This window comes from Atheta coriaria, unplaced genomic scaffold, assembly GCF_025399875.1.
Source record: "Atheta coriaria isolate IRGN ID8LTWV9N9 unplaced genomic scaffold, Caltech_Dcor_3.1 hic_scaffold_9_pilon, whole genome shotgun sequence".
NCBI lineage: Eukaryota > Metazoa > Arthropoda > Insecta > Coleoptera > Staphylinidae > Dalotia > Dalotia coriaria.
The window spans coordinates 6,046,625-6,067,189 of record NW_027045451.1 but is presented as its reverse complement, the minus strand read 5'-3'; the positions used below and the strand labels follow the sequence as shown (position 1 = coordinate 6,067,189).

Sequence of the window (20,565 nt, the reverse complement as noted above, 5' to 3'; positions counted from 1 at the left end):
AACAAAATTGAAATCACTGGATAAAGACGCAAATGAGTCATAAAAGTATTATCATTTTTGCATATCATTTTGCGATTTGCATTTTTTATCGTCTCATAACTTCGAACATAATATTTTCAATATTGTTTTTGAAATTTAAGATGAAATTATAAAGTTACAAAGTTTGAAGATCTGAAAATGGTTTTGTAGACTATTGATGGGAATAATCATTAAATGATGCCTTCGCCAATGATTACACTACGTAAATTGATATCAAATTTTGTAAAATGAAACAGGGTTGATTTTATCAAAAAGGTGAAATAATCAATTCTCGCTTTTTGTCACAGCGTGAATATTTGCTTGTTAAATTTTAAAATAGCGTGCGATGCGCTTACCCTACAACATATTTGAAGGACGACGTCCTTGCTGTTGTCGCCGTCGACATCCTCGTCTTGATGATGCAATTTGGGAAACATTGTCGCCGCGAGTAACAACGCGAGACAAAATACCGCGCTGCGTCGCCTGGCCCGGAGGTAACTCAATATTTTGCATATGCAGCGTCTGACACATCAACATGAGTCGGGACAAGAGCTCCGACGCTCATAATGCGATACGAGAAAATCTGCAAAACTGAAGGACTGTCAACAGCTTATTTCCATTCGTGCCTCACACAAGAAAACACACTCTATTCACTTAGCATTGATTCGAGCATGATTCGTGCACCACAAAGAGCTGGTATATTTTTTTCTTGAAAGGTTGAAGTTGAAAAAATAAGGCGAAGCTAAAAAATTGTTTGAGAAGTTTTAGGATGCGGCTTAGGCTGACAAAAAAACACATTTGAGAAAAAATATGGCACATATTACAATACGAGCATAGAATTTGATTTTATAAAAATTACTTTGTAATAAAACTTAACTTGAATATCAAACGATGTATAGAATAAAATATTATAAAATGCAAACCGGAAATCAATAAATGATACACTTCACTTATTCATTCCTGAACTATGACATAAAACATTAAAATGCATACGCTTTTGAATTTCTAACATCGTATATTAACATTTAAATTCCTAGTGAATGTTCAATGCGTACATTCTTTATTCATGTTGAAATACGTCCTGATTGAAACGTTATCCTCCTGCATGCCATGTCGCAGCACGTTCTCCACACATCGCGCTCGCGATAAAAGCGAATCAAAAGAAAAACAAGAATAGAGGAAAATTGATGTCGCCCAGGACGCTGCTGATAAAGACGACTAGGTGGTACGTACAGGATGGGGTGGCAGGCAGCTCGAAGGCAAGGACGTGTGTGTCTTCGTATAACGTTAGTCGTTTGTCGCTAGCGAATGACGCACGACTCGCGAGCGCGTTCGTTAATGATGATATCTTTTGTCGGAAGACTTGTAATACGAGCGTCATGCATAATAGGCATAGAAAATGCGAGCATGAATAGCTCGACAACATCAAAACGCGAATATCATTCACTTTATGTGTATGACGAAGATACACGTGATTTGAAACACTTTGTTTTCTTTGTACAAGTTATAAAATTGATGCCAATTTGGCTGAAAACTTTTTCTATTGACATATTGGTAGCATAAATTAGTTATAATCTGATGTTGTTAGGTTATTTATAACTCCAGAAAGGCTGGACTAATTTTAAATTCAAGATTTTTTACTTGTTTTAATATTAAAATATGGGAAATAAAACAAAGAGTCGAAAATAAAATTAAAATGTTTTAAAAATTACTTTGGATTTAATTTTATGTCAACAACAATACAGATAAAAATTCAATTAGGGAATTTCACTGGTTTGGCAAGAAAATATATTTTTAAAATAACTTTATTTCATATCTTCATATTTTCATCGTGTGTGTTCACTTAGTTATAATTTAGTTTTGTCATAAGTGATTTTTTGGTACATTCATTGTAATTCACTTTACTTCTAATCATAATCATTTCAGTTTTGCTTTTTTTTGTTTCGCTTTAAATTCTCATAGTGTTGTTGATTTGTAAATTTACCCCATTTGAAGAAAAGTGTTACAGATAAATTTCCAGTGCAGATTCAGACAGATTCAAATCGTTTACATTGTTTACAGTAGTTGTTTAAATTATTTGTTCATTTTGTTCCGCATACCAGATGGGAATAGTTTCAGTAATTGTAATTTACTTTACAATTGTGTACTAGCCAAATAATAATAATAATTTAATCAAAACTTAAGTTTGCTTACTTTTCTCCGTTGTCGTATTATGCAAATTATAAGAACATCAGTAACAATAAATCCACAAAGTTATAGACAGAAAATACAACTGACAGAAAGTAGTTGGAGCAACAGTTTTTGTTAAGTACGGTCACATTTTTCGTTTTTAACAAAGGTTTTTACAAAATTCACACGGAACAAAGTTTTATACAAAGCTAACAAAATGTATGTTGTATATCTGTAGCGCAAATGAGTCTTTCTTAAAGGTTACGTTGTTGTTGTGTTTTATATGTTATAATAATGTTTTAGTTTTAGTTGTTGGTCCTTGTTGGGATAAACTAATCGGAAATTACATTCATGTTTTCACATTTCATCGTTTTTTTGGTTTTGTACACTGTAGCGTTGCATAAGTTTGGTCCAAAACTTCAAAAATCAAATGTATACCATACTTGCTGATACGTTTGGAATGTTATAAACGTCCATTTTCGATTTCGCATCATATTTTGCTTTTTGAGACTTCTGCTCAACAATTAACTTCAAAGAGTGACGATTAATTTACAGTTTACATACACGCACACACAAAACTACTCGGTATTTGTCTAAGTTCTGATTCATAAGTATTCAAACAGTTGGTGATCCAAAATATCAGTGTTAAATTAAAAATTTGCATTATTTGTTTAAAAAATCATATTTAAAAATCATTGATAATATTTTAGTATTTTAAAATACTTTGGATCATTATTTGTGTAATGTGCGATAATATTCGTGAAACAAATTGAAATTCAAGTGCAATTCTGGTATTTTGGCATGGAACGCAAACTTAAACGACTACAATTGGCGATACAGGACTATCACAACCAAAAAACTAAAGGATCGTGATCCCTAACGATTCTATAATTATTTATCGATAATCATAAACAATAGTCAATATTCTTGTATTATACATATGTTACACGATTTTTCTTTGTTCTTGTGAGCTGCCCCTCATTGTATGTTGCGCTTTTTTGGTTTATGATTTTTAGTTTGCAAGCAAAACTCGTGTCGTGTATGTGTGGATGAAGTGGTGAGTGAAGAATGAGAAAATGATACCCGACAGTTATTATAGTACTAGAGAGACATGATGAGAAGTACATTTACATTGTAATGAGAGATAGAGAGACTTTTCATCGACTTGACTCACTTTGTATGAGAATTAATTTATAATTATTTATAATATTATAAGCTAAACGACTAGCGAGTGCGGCCACAACCAGCGCGGTCGACTCGTTTGCTTTAAATTACTTACGGCTAATGTTTACTTATAATTAGTTTTAGTTATAACTTTTCTTGGATTTGGTATCGGTATCGGTGTCTTTGGGTTAACGATTCGTGTCTGAACTCGTGTTTTATGCTTTTTTTTACGTTCAACCGAAGCCCATGTATTTTAATGCATTAATTACCCTTTTAATCGGTGGGCTTTCCATCGGTTCAACTCCCTACTAGTTATCGCATTTTGTTTTGCAGCTTAAGTTACCATTCATTAACACACACATCGTAATTTAAGAGATGGACTACGTGACTAACATTTTTCCAACTTTTTTTTGACATCAACTTTCAACTTTATCTTGATCCTTTTTTCTTTTTATTACTTGCACCTTGTCTATCTCAATCACGATGTTTCTTTGCTTGCTTATACTTGATTATCCATTTTTTTTTTCTCCTTACGTTACACACATAGATTCATGATTCATGTTTTTTGGTACATCGGTGCTGAATTCTGGCCGCGCGGCGCACGACATCGGAAAAACCAACATCAAATAGTTAGGTCATTAAACTCCGTTTTCAAGGACTCTCAATTCATCGCAATTCATTATGTTTCATTCAATCAGCAATTCTCATCTTTCAGCTCAAACTCTGCATGAGTTCGCACCTCTGCACCGAAGACAGTGTCGTTGTCGTCCTGCTGGACGTCAGGACCGTTTAGTTTTAAAACCACTAGCTCCTCAAGACCTTGAACGGCAAGAACCACATGCAGACCATTTGAGAGTATCTCACAGGATATAATGTTTCTGTTTGTTGTGTAAACAGCAACCAAATTTCCTGAAATTTTAAAAATATTAAATTAATCATTTATAATCAACTTTAAAATTTAAAAATACCTTTCTCTACGTCCCATACACGAATAGACTTGTCCCTGCCGTTGATATCAGTGGAAAGACAAAGAGATCCGATGGGATCTAACTTGAGCGTGTTCACAGGTGCTGTGTGTCCCTGCAAAGACCATCGGCAGTTGCCAGTGATAAGATCCCACACTAATATTCGCGCATCCTCCAATCCCGAGATCACACATCCTCCTTGAGAACTAATCTCCAACGAAACCGTATCACAAGATGGCTTCCATTTTTTAAACAAAGTACCACTTTGTAGATCGTAGACAACAATGAAGTTAGGATTTGGTTCGTCAATTTCGTGACAAACACAACATACATAATTGCCTGCAACCATAATAAACATAATTTATCATCTGGAATTGATTGCAATTTTATAGTTTACCTTCATATGTAATAGCCGATAGAGATGTAATAAAGTCATGATGAGGAATTCTCAAATCATACAACAACTTTCTGGATTGTAAATTCCAGACTAAAAGTGGGAATGGTTTTTGCGTTTCGTCGCCGCAGACAAGCACCCTAAAAAATGTTTAATTTAAATTTATTTGTTGCAATATAATTAAGGAGTTTATTACCTTCCATCCCCCGAAACCAGCAGGGAATTCAAGAAGCGATCCTCGCCCGCTTTGAACGTCGTGACGCAATCACCACTCTCCAAATTCATGAGATTAACATACATTCGATTCCTGCTCAACGCCACCAAATGCGTGTCATCGTGCAGCCCAAAATAGGGCATCTTCTGATTCATCACACCTTTCAACTTAGTCACAAAAGTGCCTTCGTCCAAATTATACACGCGCAATTCACGTCGGCATAGAACTATACATCGATTCTGATCAATTGGAATTAAATTAATCGGTTGTGGGATGCCTTTTAGTTTTCTAACACGCTCATTCCTGAAAATATCCATATTTTAGTATAACTAATTAATAATTACTAATAATACCTACGTTTTAACATTCCACACACATATCTCTTCTTTATCAGTAGACACAGTAACGATAAATTGATCAGTTCCGGGCAGTCGGACGATCAGATCGAACGGTTTGAACACAGCGACATTAGTATCTTCTTCAGTAAGACTATTAGATAAGTTGAACGGAATCAGCGACGCCACTGGCGGTTTCGCACACATTTTGTACACCTCCGCCACTTTTGGATCATATTTGTACTCATCATTCGCCTCCATCTTGGCATTCAGATACGTGCAAAAGTGCGCGTAGAACTGCGTCCCATCATAATTCAAAATATTCACATAGATCTGCAGGAAATCACGCAGTAACTCCAAGAATTTACTCTCGGGTATGCGTTCCTTGTAACACAGATATAAATCTTCTAATATCTGGAAACAATTTGAACCACAGACTTTCTCGTAGATCCAGTCTAAGTTGTTCAAATATTCCGACGTTGGAAGTTTGTCCCACTTCAGATAGAAATATTGATAGGGTAATTCGTCTAATTTTCGTCGGTTGTAACTATAATAAAATAAATGTAATATATTTGTAGTTATGTGTGATTGAGTGGATGATTTGATATTTGTTTACCATTTGCCTAATATTGTTTGTTGGGTGACTAGCCTAGCGACCAAATGATCCGGTTTTTCGGACCACCATTTGCCCTTAAAGCAGTTAGAATATACAGCAATTACTAACTTAATTCAACGACTACTCAATTGTTTACAACTGCACTAGAAAATTTACTATCTCTGCTCTCAGAGTAATTGTCTACTTACGTTGTAATAATCGTAAAGCATTTGATGCGCCCACGTCTCGCTCTCCTTGTACCGCGCTTTAACAGCGTTGAAGAGTAGATTGTCACGCCATTGTACGCCCAATACAGTACCAACCAGTTGCCATTGTAAAAATGGTGCTAGATGTTTATTAAGACGAGACCACATTAAACACGCCGGTGCCCAATGTACTAAAACCCAAATACTTATAATAAAACTGCAAGATTGTATGAAATTAGGTTTACTAACCAAATGTAGCATTTGCATGAAACGTTTGATCAAACGACAACAGATCAATCATTTCAGAGTCTGTAATTCCATGTTTTGTAAATGTCACAAGCGCCAAGGCGTGTTGAACTTGAGTGGTACCTAAAATCATTTCTAATTCCTCTAACATCAATGAGAGTTGGTTGTGAACATCGCCCTTTGGCACAATGTCGTGTTCTTTATCGGCCCACCAAGATGTCTGCCAAGCCAAAACTTTCGAATATAAAGGAAGCGTACACTCCTGAACTGATTTCAAAACACAATCTTGTATTTTTGAGTTGACACTGTGATTGTACTGAACCACGCTGGACATAAGAATACCCTTTGCTTCATTTTCTCCCAAGACAGGCATTTTTACAAAAGCCTTCGCATCTAATTTCCGCATCATCTCCTTGTGCATATCGCTGTTATCCGTTACTGATAATAGTAATTTAATGTTATCCGGTAGTTTTAACGGTAACCAATCAAGAGTCTTTGAACTAAAACTCTTCGTCTGATCGATTCCATCGAGAAGAACGATCAGAGGGCGTTGTAAACACGTGGCGTTCAACAACGTTGGCAGGGCTTTTGCATAGCTTTGAATTGTCTAAATAACAAAATACAAATATAATAGCATGTTTATTTTTACAGGTTCGGTGAAGTTTACACTTACATGTGGTGCAGATGATTTATACCCATACGTGAGGATGGAACATTGATGGACGATCGAACAGAGTAATTGTTCAATGGTGCTCGACTGCGCGCTGATCCCAACGAACCGGAAGACAAGGAACGCTTCCGGTTGCCATTGGAGACAACATTGTGCGAGGCGTGCGAGTAAAGTGGTTTTTCCACAACCACCTGGACCATAAATGACCAAAGGTGAGTGATTTTCGCTGGTGATGTACGTTTTAATCTCATTGATGGTGTACTCGCGATTAACGGAGCATTGAGCTGCTTTCTGGCAGAAAGTTGTCTGCTGGTTCAATTCCTCAAAGATTGATACATCAATTCCGTAAGATGGTTTGAGCATTGTTTTGCTCTGGTGCTCATCGATAATGCAATCCACCATTTCGGTGAGGTGCTTGGAGAGGTACATCTCTACTGATTCGATGTACTCTTCGTGTTCTGGAATGTCCATGCTAAGACCGCCTTCGACATAGCGGACTGGTAAACGCACAATGTGCTTCTCAGCCAGTTGATTCTATTTCAACAGTAAAACAGAATCAGTTGAAGTTTTAAGGTTTAAATGTTGTACTTACTCTTAAATCGCGTTGTAACGTGTGTAGCCTTCGGTGTAATTCCCCTTCAACTGGTGACATATTATCAGGAGTTTTTTCTGTTGGGGTGTACACCCTGTTGATCCAAATGCATCTCTTTGCTAGTTCTTGACTCATGAACACTGTATTATGCACTTCTTGCTCCACAACTGTTGTTAAATAAGTATCCCGCAATTCTTGACTGAATACACCGATCAGAATTGATATCATTTTTTCAATTTCGCTACGCCATTCTTCCAGTGCCTTCTCTCGATCTTCTGTAGAGGTTTCCTTAAACCCAGGAATATGACTTGATATTGGTTGTAGCCGATAACAAGGTGGTTGTGCAGCCGCATCAAGTTGGTACCACTTGGACAACAGTTTTTGATCAGTTTCATCCGCCACACTATCCAGTGCCATTTGATAGTCGCTCTGTTCAATCGAGATTGGTAGTAACGGAGTTCCCAATGAATTGCTCAAAAACAAAACCGGGATCACGTACGCCACTTCAGTTTGCCGTTGTAATTCGCCGATACACAATTCTGGGAACTCATGATCTTGTTGTTTCTCCAATAAGGTCTTCCAATGAAGGTCGACTATATGCAACTCGTAGCCCTTTTCCCTGCAGTGAGTTCTTAGCTCTGGATAAATTACATTGTGAAGATTGCCTTTTTCTACGCAGCAGTCTTGCGAATCCGCTGCGCAAACATAGATGACGATTTTTCGTGTTTTCGTAATGGTTTTGCATTGAGCTACTTTGCCCATAATTAGATTTTGGAGTTGTTCGGAAAGGCTGGCAATTTCTGGCGGGACGTGCGTAGTCCCGGACTTGTCAAAGTCCTTGGGACTTTGCGTGCCTGGGGGTGAACTCAAGGACATCGAATCCGAAACGCTGGTGACGGCAACGCCTCGTAGAGTTTTGTTTTCTGGCTGTTTTGAAACCGTCAAAGGTTGGCCGGCGGTCGAGGGTTCAAGGAGGACACCTGTATGGCCGCCACCTCCACTTTCAGATCCAGTCACGTGGTTCAAAAGGACTTTTTGTTTATTTGACGGTAGACTTGTACGGACTTGATAGCTACCAGATCTAATAGGAGGATAGAGGGCATTTTAGTTTTCATAGTAATTTCATGGAATTTTCCTAAAAGCTAGTTGTTTTCCAATCTGTTATTACAGAAAACGTAACATCCTTGATCTTTTGCGCGGCAGGACGACGCGCGCGTCCCTGAAGTGCACTTTGCGTTTGTTTGCACTCCTCATCGCGACTCGCAAAATGCGCCGCGGTGCCAAAAATGGGTTACTACGAAATGACCTACATTCCCGCGCGTGGAATTGGGTCACGCAGGCTGTGGCGGTGACGTCACGGGAAGCGTATGACGTGCGTGCGTTCCCCACCATCGTACAGCATCGTTCCACCGTCCGACACCGCACGAAATGGCAACCCGCAGCCGTTAAGAGCATCCTGAGATCATCGCCACAGCCATCACACCGCAATTATGTCGTTATTTAATTTAGAATCCGTTTCGAAATGGGGAACGCATGATTTTCTCGCCGGCAGCGTGTGTTTGAATGACGCTATATGTTCGACTAACTGTTGTTTACGGTGAACAGTCGGAACGATGACGCGCTTGCCGTTTTGCGCGGACCAGCGCGAACCTGGTCCGGTTGGATTGCAATGCATTGGGTCCGCTATTCATCGGCGTAATTTAATAATAAATTACGTTACGAACCGGCTCTATAAATAATGCACTTCATACTCTTCTCGTCGCATGCGTCTCACGTGCTATTTCAGTTGGCGTTTAATTTTAGTCCCGCAAAGTGCGTCCCCCTACAAGTATTTATACATTTGTTGCGCACCGATCGACACACCGTGCGGTAAAGTAGCGATATTTGTAGAAAGAATTTTTTCCAAGAGCAAAAATAACAGAAAATGATGACATTCAGTGCGGAGTACAAGTTTTACTTACTCCTCGGACCGCTGGGACATGTTGTCCTTATCCTTGTGCCCCTGCCCGCTGCTACAAGAGTTCCCCATCTTTGTAGCTGTCCTGAATTCGCTTCCAATCCAAAAATCACCCTCAAACCATTCAGTTAAAATCTCTTCTCCGGTTGGCGCTTCACATTATGATGATTTGTTATCACTGATGCTGTGGGTTTTACAGTTGTATCTATTGTTTTCGGCGTAATTCAACAGAGTTTTGTTTAACCTAGAGTTGTTTTCACTCGCGAGTACCGTGGGCGCCCGTGAGATAAGGTCCCTTTGTAGGGACCAGCGCGCGCGTCACGGCCGCTTCGATTTTGATATCTTCGATTCGCCGTCGGTCGGCGGCGGGCCGGCGGTATTTTTAGCGCTGCAGCGGCGGCAGTGGCGGCCACATCGCGGTGTGTGACGGCGTCGGCGTTCTTCTCGCTGTTCGCTCACGGCTGCGTTTTGTTTTGATGCGAGCGGCGTGCGTGACGAATGCACCGTTCTCGCTGGCGGCCCCCGCCACACGCACCTCGGGCGTGTGCGACGTGCACGGCGATGCGTGTGCGAAATTATCGGTGAGCGGCGGCGCGCGGCGGCTGCATGTCGGCGGCTGTGGCGCGTTACACGACAGAGCGCTCGCACAGGCGGTCGCAAGCGCTGGAGCCGCACACCACACTCCCGTGCGCGGCGGCGGCAGCGGTGGGCAATAATCGATGCTGGCGGCGGTAGCGCGCTTCCGAGCAGGCGCGCGCGCGTCTGACGTCAAACCGGCCCCGCCGCCAAACCACCGAATTTACAACGCCATTATTTTACATTAGTCTTCCCGTGTGCGTTTGGTTGCGTTCTAATGGGCACATTACAACCATGGCTATTAAAATGTCGCCGTACTAATGTGATATCAAAAATTAACTTTTAAAAACTCTCAGCTGGTGAAATAAGTAAACTGAAGAGACTCAAATTAAATAATATTTTGTATATTTAGTAACTTGAGTAGTTTACTTCAACATACAGCCAACAAGAATTAAATTTATAACAATCAAACCAGTCATTCCAATACCCGCCTGAATGATTTATTTATTAAATTTATTTATATGTTCTCCATATCGAAAAAAATATACACCAACAATTAAACTATAAGAACAATTAGAACGGATACTCGTTTAGTCAAAGACGAAGTAGACTGATGCGCAAGACGTAGACAAAACAATTATGTAAATAAATCAATTTATTACATTATTAACTCCTTCTTCCGTCGCTGTCGGACGCTCACATTGCGCTTGTTGTTCGCCCCGTTGCTATTTGCGTTGGCTAACGCGGAATTTTTAGTTGCAGTCATCACTGATGTTGAACAAGGTACCTCCACCTGCATTTGTCCCTTGCCTCGGTCGTCCTCATCGGGCGTGACAACGTTCAGCATTGAACAGCTTGAATTCGTGGAATGATTTGTGGTCGCCTGTGATAGAGGCACCAAGTCCTCCCGACTATCGGTATCCCTACTATCGTTAGACTCTTCGGTATCCATTGGTTCCCCTCGGCCGAGGTCGTCTACTAAACATAATTCAGGTCGTTCCTCTTCACAATTGGGCGAGGGAGATGAAACAACCATCATGTGACCTTCAGCACGAGGTATAAGGAGTTCTGGTCCACCAGAATACAAACTAAAGAAGAAATCCCATATATCCTTGTTTATTTCTATGTAATCTTCGGTACCACCCTGCGGAATCGACGTGCGGGTGTTATCAATAGGTGGCGGTGGTTCGGAGATTTTGCCCTCCACGAACGACTTCCACTGGGTGTACCAAGTGTTGGAGAGTAAATGCGTTGGGGGTTCGTTTTGATATTCATACTCGTTGTTCAACTGCGCTAATCGTTCGGACTCGGCTGCTATCCTCGAGTACAATGCTTGACATGTCGCACAAACATGCACGTTTGAAACGGCCGGTGAACCACCATACTTTTTGAAGAGATAATCGTAAACATTCTTCGCTATAGGTATCGCAAGTTTATCTAAAGCCATTGCTCTCTTTGGATGCAGACAGTTGTGCGCACAGAGGAAGTCCGAGTTGTCAATCGGTCCTGGTTCAGCACAAGTGGAGAATCTACTCAACCACTGTTTACTGACATACGCAATTTCTGGAGCGTCTTTTGCAAGTAATGCGAGTTCACTCACTTTAGCTCTGGTTACATTGCTATCAGAAAGCACCTTCCTATAGAAGAGGACGTATGCTTCACAATTGGCTACAGTATCCGGATGCACTCTGGTCACACACTGATCGTCAAACTCATACCAACCACCACTATTAAGTGCGTAACAAGTGTAATGCCCTCCACCTGCGGTGCCATGATGACATATAACGGAAAACAACTCATAGTTGTTCACTTGTGAAACGCAATCTTTGTGCAAATACGGGCGCATGTCCAATCCTTTGAGCGGGAAGCTCACCACAGCCGAAATTTTACTACTAAACATCAATTCATGCCTAAATCGCTTCAGATGTATACATAGAACTTCAGGCAACTGTAGCACCTGCAACAAGATACATGATATAAATCACGATGGCCATGCAATAATATCAAGCACTTACTTTGCTATACTTGAGTCCATTTCGTAACTTATTGCACCGTTCACAACTGTACATGTTGTCACCTTTTAGCTCATCTGTACTAAAGAACGCCGCTAAACAATCATGGAGTGTAACAGTAGGCCCGTAAAACCAGGACTTTAACCAGCCAACAAACCACCAAATCCATCCATCCTGCGCGGGCATCACTGCATCGCTACAAGTTGCCCCGGGTGCTGCATTTCGCCCGTGCAACACCACTAGATGATCTCTGCTCGGAATGGGTAAAGACAAGTCTTGAAATGTCTCAACTTTACTGCTGACTCTATCACAAGTGAGACACTGCACCGACGACAATAACTTTCCATCGAAAATGTCTGATATAATCGACCGGTGTTTCACCGCTTTCTTATTTTGCGTTAAACTCTGATTACTAGCGCTAGGCTGTGCGTCTATAACAGACCCACTAAGCATTCTCGCCCTTAGCCGCCTCCCAGGGGAACAACTCCTGTTCAATTTATGCTTAGTTGGCGCTCCATCTGTATCGTCACTTAAGGACGATCGTTCACTCACACCAGAGTCGCAGGTTTCATACTCTCCTTCACTCGAATCATAGCTGGAACTCAGTGCTGGTTCGTCCACAGACATGCACAGATTCTCCACATCATGGATGGTGCATTCGGGCGGGCTGACCTGTTTAAGCTCCTCGTGCAATTGGTCCATAAAATTGCGCAGAAATTCCTGCGTGTCGTGTTGTTGATACCCGCGAAACATGGCGTGCACGCTGCGGATACCGTACAGAATCCCCGAAGGAGTGACATAGCCGCCGTTCTTTTTCATCCAGATATCGCGGATGAGAAGTTGGTACTGTCGACTAAGGCCGGGCTTACGGTCCTCGGACAGAATTTGAACTGTTGCGGGGCATTCGAGGAAGAAATGACGAAGAGGGTAGGTATTGCTTAGCGCCTGCAGCGCGGCGTTCATGTAACAAGTGTTGCCAATGTTTTGAAGACCCACTAAACCAACCATTTTGCGATTAGTCGTGATCTCGTGTTCGTCATCGCTCGAATCAGTTGTGTCGCCCGAAATCATCATTGGTGGACCAAAACCATTCTACAAACACAGTTAATTGGTTGGTTATGTATATTATACTTATGCACTTAATTCATATTGAATTTACAATATTTCTAATTCCTTATCTAATGTTGACACAAATATTACCATTCTAACAAATGATTATCCGTTGATATCAGCAAAGTAAACAGTGCTGAGCACCCACGGCCGCGTACATAGTGAATTCGGTATAGTTTTTCCCGATAAGATAACTCACGTTTCGGACAATGTGATTACGTTCCGGTGTGTTGCGTGGTAGCGTACTGAAGCTGCCATGCCCAGAGTCCTTTTGATCGATGGGGCAGACATCCTCCGGCTCCAAGTCACTCTCCCCATCGGAGATGCATCGTGGTCGGTTTATCATTTCCATGTCCACTTCGCTCTGACACTTGATGCAAAAGATTTGACGTGTCGTCAAATTTAGAAATAAACAATGAGTTGGTTGAACCTAAATTGAGGCAAAACGATTTGTATTATATGCTTGGTTAGGCAACCAGTTATACCTAGCCTATAACATTAAACCCATTTACCTGTAAATGAGATGAAACATGATTTTTAGATTTGTCCAAGCATCCAGTAGTGTGGCACCCTTTGAACAGACAATAGTAGAGGTGTGGACCGCATAATCCACACACCATACATGATTTATTCTAAAAAACGAACAATAAATGCACATTGTATGTCTATTTATGCATATTAAGAGTTGACACAGCTGAGAGATCTTTGTCACATGCCATTGTTTGCTAACAAAGGTCAGGATGACTACATACCTCTTTGGAAATGACTAAATTAGTATTTGGAATATTGTAGGGTATAGCCAAGTGATGGCTACATTCCAGCATAGACATCACAATATCTGAAAAACAAACAATGTTCACATGAAACGTGCAACGTACACACACACTAGGAAACGTAAAATCACTGCATGCGTATTTACATTCGCACATTTGTGCTTTGGGCTATGTACTTACAGTTAGGTTTCGATTTGATACTGGCATTTATCGAACGCTTAATTGACGGTCATCGAGGCCTCGGGACGAACGCGCGCTCAACGTCGCCGACCACCTACATGATTTTCTGCAACGTACGTATGCCTCGATCCACCTTCCACCGTCGGGAGATGCAAGCTCAATTACAACTGGATGACAATACACGGCCCACACGACTGCCAGGCGATGCGACGTACTGACATTTCGCGGTGATCACACTCCGTTCGTTCTACTCGCGACCCGCGTCTCAAGTCGAATGTCATCCTCCGTCAAAATCAAAAAACAACGATACGCAAACGCACTTCCTCACTTTTGTTTTACATCATTCACTATAGGCAACCCAGATTATACTATCATGAAACAAATATTTACTCTAACGTTATACGTTATATATGTTTGGGATTATATATTCTAATGTACATAAGTATTGGAATAGTTTGCTTTGCACGATTAATGTTTTCGAGAACATGTTATACGAAAACGTCTTGCACGGGAGAGAAAGAGCGAGATCGGTTTCTAGCCTAGAAAAATTGCATTTTAACCATAAAATTAAAAACATAAAACAGGATATCTGAATAGTAAAATGATATATCGGACATAGCTTTTTTCTTGAAAAAGATTCTTTATGGTTTTTGTGATTGGATACAAATATTTGAAGCGCGTTGCGTTTTGATCCAGTCATTCCGACAAATGACGATCATGCACGAGTTTGCCCGACTATATTTTATTTCAACTTATCTTCAAATGACTTGATGGATAAAAGAATGTCTCCAAATTAAAGACTAAAGTTTATTGATTGTATAAGTACTAACTGGATAGGGGATAGTATAATAAAAGTTAAGACCTTGGCGTATAGGATTTAGTACTAAATTTAAAATAAACAAATAAATTATGAGTTAAATCATTAATGTTACCATGAAATTTGGTAATTGCGATTCAAATGATTACTGGATTAAATCGAGAGGTGATACACAGCTAAACTTTTTTACAGTAGTTCACGTGAACAGCTGAGGTCATTGCGCACAGTCTGCGCACGCCTAATTCCACTCGAGTTGATAGTGCAGATAGTGCATCGAAGTTGCCGGTTTGTTCCACCGCGTTTCTCGCGATCTGCCGCCACGTTTCTTGTGCTTTCAGTTGAAATTCAAGATCGAATGATATACATCGCAAGTCATTTCGAACCAACGGGGCGATGTGCTATTGTTTTAGTTGCTTACTTTTCGTGTTCGTGCAAGATATTTAACTGGAATTACCCGATTCTCTATGTATCTCGTCGCTTGTTTAATATTTTCATCATGAAATGACGGAAAGTGACTGCTGCAAAGCAGTTGCTGGTTTTAATTCAATATACAGTTAACTTTTTTAAGTATGTAATTCAAGTCAATTTAATTAATCAATATTGAAAATATTTTTTAACAATGATTTTTTATGTTTGGCCAATTGTAATAAGCATTGTTTTTTAGGTGGATACTTTATAACTATCATATCCGGGAATCATGGAGTCAAAATCCATACATTTGACCAGACATCGAGAGACTGAAGAGGAATTCAAGATTTACTAAATGCGTTTTCAGTACAATATGGTTTGTATGGTAAATCGAGTCAAACATTATAACATTATAAGCTTATATTTAAAGCTTATTCGTGCCAAACAGTTGACAAAATGCTTGTTATATTAAGTGTAAAATTGGGCGCAAAGCTTGAATTTTAAGTTCATTAGTACCAAATATTTAACAAGAGATTTGCTTTCAATTCTTAATTTTTGTATTTAGTATTAATTCGGGATAAAATTTCAACTAAATTCTTTAACTCTTTCAAATTATATTCAGTACAAATCTTGTATTTAATATTTATTGGTGACCAATACTTGGCAAGATGTATGTTTGTTTTGTATTCAAAAACTTGTCCAACACTTGGAAAGATGCTTGTTCAATTCATTTTAGTTAAAATTAAGTACAAATCTTGAATTTAAAGTTTATTGGTATCCAATACTTAACAAGATGTTTGCTTACAATTTTTTTGGATGTATAATTTTGTAATTTTTTTTTATTTAAAGTCTATAAGTGTCAAAAACTTGGCGAGATGTTTGCTTTTAATTTAATTATACAAAATTTATTGGTGTCCAATACTTGACAAAATGCTAACTCCCAATTTTGTGGGTGGATAAAATATGTACAATATTGTCTGACCAAACACTTGACCAAATGTTTGCGTTGAATTTAGTTGGGTCAAGCACTAAATGTCAGAGGGAAAAGCAAATGAGAGGAATACAAATGTTATCATTGCAACTTTAAGCAGAAAATAGCTATGAGAAAGAGGCAATACCTGTATTTTAAATTTTATTTGACTTGAATAGCGAGTCCTGAAACATGGACAGATTTGTATGATCTATGTAATATTCGGTAATGGCTGTGTCAAATGTATATATTCTTTATGGTATCCTTAGACATCCAGCTGTAGATAGTACTTACATATGGTATTATATTTGCATGTTTTTGTGTTATTTCTGTTGATTTTGTGTAATGTAGATATTTCTGTTTAGTTTAATTCAATCCCACTTGTTTGATATTCAGATTGTGTAGTATGAAACTGGAACGAAGATGTGAGCTGTAACTTCTTTCTTACTTTATTTCCTTACTTTTAATGTCTAGTATTCTTATATGTGAGGACTTGTTTTAATCTGTAGATTATTGTGTTGGCATTGTGTATCTTTATTTGTGTTGTGTTTAATAATGTAACTTGTGTTATCCGTGTAGAAGTTAATTGGGAATTTGTTGATAGATATTGTTGTGAATGTATACATATCCCTGCTTTTGCACGTGTGGGACTTTGCGAAATAGTTTTAGTTAGTAGCTTTATAGTATTGGTATTGGTTGTAAATATATCTTGTGTTATTCATTTAGGACGTAGGTAGTCTAGGTAGTAATAGTAAGTTGTAAAAATTGTTGATGTGCCTGAGTATCCTGGGGATGAAGCGTATTTGTTGCAGAAATTGTTGATGCAACCCGCGAAAATTACATAAAATTTTTTTTAATTATTCTGTGGAATGTTTGTATTTTTTCGGGTTTTCACGCGATTTAGGCGGCTTTGTAATATGAGCGCGGCGTTGGAAGATGCGGATTTAAATTCTCCGTCGGGTTGTATTAATTTGTTGCAGGAATTCCTCTTAAAACACGCGAAAATTTGCGTAGAACTGTGATTTTTTATTGTTTTTCCGTTTAATATTTCTATTTTTCGGGTTTGCACACGATCTGGGCGGTTTAGTGATTTCAGCGCGATGTCAGAAGATGCGGAATTAAATTCTCCGTCGGGTTGTATTTATTGCAGGAATTCTTGATGCAATCCATGAAAATTTGCATAAAACTGTGCTTTTTCATTGTTTTTCCGAGGAATGTTTGTATTTTTTCGGGTTTACACGCAATCTAGGCTGCCATTAATATCGTTGAGAAGGTGGATCGGATTGTAATTTGTATTTTTATTTCTCTTTCTTTTTTATTGTGGAAACGTAGTTATTACATTTTATTGTATACGTTCTATATGTTTTTATCCGACTGTTGAATAGCTTAGGTTAAGTATCATTGATTCTAATTATTGTATGATTTAAACGAAACAACTTAGCACTACCTGATTGGTTTATTGTTTATTGTACAAAAAATTTAAATTAATCAATTATTAAATACTAGTTTGTTTCGTGTATGACTTTTGTTGTTTTTATTTTCATTGCAATATCAACCTTGTTGCATATTTGAGAAATGTGTTTTGAATATTTTTGAGTTGATAAATATTTTCACAGGTTAGATGGCGCTACGATGTACGGATTTGCATTAAATATTGCTTGTTGGTGGTAGTGAGTGCACACCGTATCCGTGTGGATCACGCGATTTCGCGCAAGAGATAAGTTTGTTTACCTGCAGGTATCGAATCTTTATTTCGTGGAATCAAAACACACCGTTGCTGTTTATTATATTAGAATCGTAAATTTAAGCAAATATTCTTCAATTCTGTCATGAATATAACTAACCATTTTATATTTCTATAGTTTATTATAAAAATCATGAAGAATACAAAACATTTTTATTATCAGCAGATGATTACGGACTAATGTGTTACCTGGTAAACGAGAAACGATGCATGTTCAAATAAGATTTCACTTAAATATTTACTGTAAAATCTGGCAATCTGTCAGCATAAGAAATCAGAATTTTGAGAATGGAAGTTTAATTTTTTTATTATCTTTACTAATCTACATTTCGAAACTACTGTATCATTTATAGATGGCAATAGCATGGACTAAAAATTGTAAAATAATCTTGTGTTGTTTATTTCTACATTTATCAGCAAGCGTGAACCTTCGACACAAGAATTGTTTGTTTGAACACAATATACACTTTCTTATCGCATTGCCGTGTGTCGTGGTTGCCAGCACCTCACGCCGCATGTTGCTGCATCTTAGTTTAGTTTTGATTCCAGGTAAAGTGCCAAATGCAATTTGCGCACAAGGTAGCGTGCCATCGATGCTCCGCCGGGTTTGCGCATCTATTGCAATTCGCGCACTGGGTCGCTGCCATCGACGCGCCGACCTTACGCACCTCTTGCGCAATTGTTTTTAAATATAGACTGCATTTAATTCTGGATTTTAGAATACATTATTTATACGAATACGAAAGTAGTACGTTCATAATATAATTTTTTTCATTACATTAGACTATATTAACAACCTAACTTGTTCATAGTTCTCACTCTTGACTCCATCACTCAATCGGCGTTTGTGTACAAACAACTTGTTTTTATCACGTTGCAGCACGTCCGATGTGCTCAACAGTGTTAGTTCCACTTCTTAGTCGATCGTTCACTGCCGCGTGGTGAGCGCGCGCTAGATGCGGGGCGGTTTTCGTGGCGACTTATCGCGTTTCTTGTGATTTTAAATCGGTAGTTGAATTAGAATTGGTCAGCAAAGATAGGTTTTTGAATTAACAGACGAGTGCGGCTTGCAGTTAATGATTTATCGTGAAACCCAGAATTGCGTGGTTCTACAATGTATGCACGTGTTTGCTGTCGGCCGTCGGATATCTTCCGTCGGCTAAGAATTCCTAGTGGATTTGTTTTGTGTATTCATTTAATTGTTAATTTGAATAAACAACATTTACATTGTGGGTGCCTCTTGTGGATTATTTTACCTGCGAAGGCGTAAGAATATGGGTAACGTAAATACATTCTATTAACATTTGACGATTGAAACTGCAAATGTAGATTCATCTCTAGATAAGGAAAAACGATCAGTCAAATAACTAATCACTCTGAAAATAAGTAGAAATAGTCAAATTGTCGCATATAACCCGCGTTTAATACAAGTATTGCAATATTGTCGCGTTCCGTCAGCTGTGTATTCACTCCCGTTAGATTCCGGTTTTTTTTTCGTACCTGATTGCTGCTTTACGTGTTTGCTAATTTGTATGTTCAAGAAATCTTACCCTAATATTGCTTTAAAAGATGTCAAATAAAATTATAATTATTAGTAAATGTATTATTTATTATATTTCTCTCCCCGCACATATTTTTGATTTTCTTTTTGTATAACCCTGTATATAAATTTGCATAGCGTGAGAGGCATTTTATACGATACGGCCTTGCTGCCCCCCAAAATCACACTGAAGGTGCTTTAAAATGGCTCTGAAACTTTCACGATTTTCATGAATTTTTGAAACACGCGGTGGAAATTTGGCTGTATCGCGGGAACCGTTCGTGCGATTTTAATCATTTTTTCAAATTTGTATAGCGTGAGAGGCATTTTATATGATGCAGCCCTGCTGCCCCCTAAAATCTCGTTAGGAGTGCTCCAAAATTGCTCTTCATCTTTCAAAATTTTCATGAATTTTTGTAGCACGAGGTGGAAATTTGCCTGAAACTCGGGAACCGTTCGTGCGATCTTAATGATTCTTTCAAATTTGCATAGCGCGAGAGGCATTCTATACCATACGGCTTTACCGCCCCACAAAATCACGCTGGAAGTGCCTTAAAATCGCTTTGATACTTTAACGATTTTCAAGAATTTTCAAAGCACGCGGTGGAAATTGGGCTGTATCTCGGGAACCGTTCGTGCGATTTTAATATTTCTTTTAAATTTGTATAGCGTAAGAGGCATTTTATATGATGCAGCCCTGCTGCCCCCCAAAATATCGTTAGGAGTGCTCCAAAATTGATCTTCTACTTTCATGAATTTTTGAAGCACGAGGTGGAAATTTGCCTGTAATTCGGGAACCGTTCATGCAATTATAATGATTCTTTCAAATTTGCATAGCGCGAGAAGCATTTTATACCATACGGACTTGCCGCCCCCAGAATCTCGCTAGAAGTGCCTTAAAATCGCTCTG

General features: G+C 38.9%; 2 protein-coding genes and 1 long non-coding RNA gene across 4 annotated transcripts in view; 1 reads left to right on the top strand and 2 right to left on the bottom strand.

The window, feature by feature from the left end:
* LOC135798807 (uncharacterized) overlaps nt 1–20,565 on the top strand; it is a 53,347-nt gene that overhangs the window by 28,624 nt on the left and 4,158 nt on the right. The window contains exons 3-4 of one of the 2 annotated variants that reach the window (XR_010549786.1): nt 6,958–7,188; nt 15,658–15,786. This is a non-coding gene — a long non-coding RNA (uncharacterized lncRNA). Of the gene's footprint in view, nt 1–6,957; nt 7,189–15,657; nt 17,872–20,565 lie in introns of those variants that run through there. The other variant, XR_010549785.1, reaches the window with a different exon arrangement.
* Nucleotides 1,808–10,210, bottom strand: LOC135798799 (NACHT and WD repeat domain-containing protein 2). Its single transcript, XM_065311765.1, has 11 exons — nt 9,530–10,210; nt 7,569–8,649; nt 6,980–7,510; nt 6,310–6,913; nt 6,064–6,251; nt 5,876–5,949; nt 5,282–5,806; nt 4,907–5,227; nt 4,714–4,850; nt 4,320–4,655; nt 1,808–4,260 (listed from the first exon to the last, which is right to left on the bottom strand). Exons 1-11 carry the CDS (start codon nt 9,595–9,597, stop codon nt 4,046–4,048), a joined length of 4,080 nt encoding a protein of 1,359 aa, XP_065167837.1. The 5' UTR covers nt 9,598–10,210; the 3' UTR covers nt 1,808–4,045.
* Nucleotides 10,580–14,474, bottom strand: Usp20-33 (Ubiquitin specific protease 20/33). Its single transcript, XM_065311768.1, has 6 exons — nt 14,177–14,474; nt 13,976–14,061; nt 13,736–13,855; nt 13,423–13,653; nt 12,117–13,205; nt 10,580–12,058 (listed from the first exon to the last, which is right to left on the bottom strand). Exons 2-6 carry the CDS (start codon nt 14,051–14,053, stop codon nt 10,760–10,762), a joined length of 2,817 nt encoding a protein of 938 aa, XP_065167840.1. The 5' UTR covers nt 14,054–14,061; nt 14,177–14,474; the 3' UTR covers nt 10,580–10,759.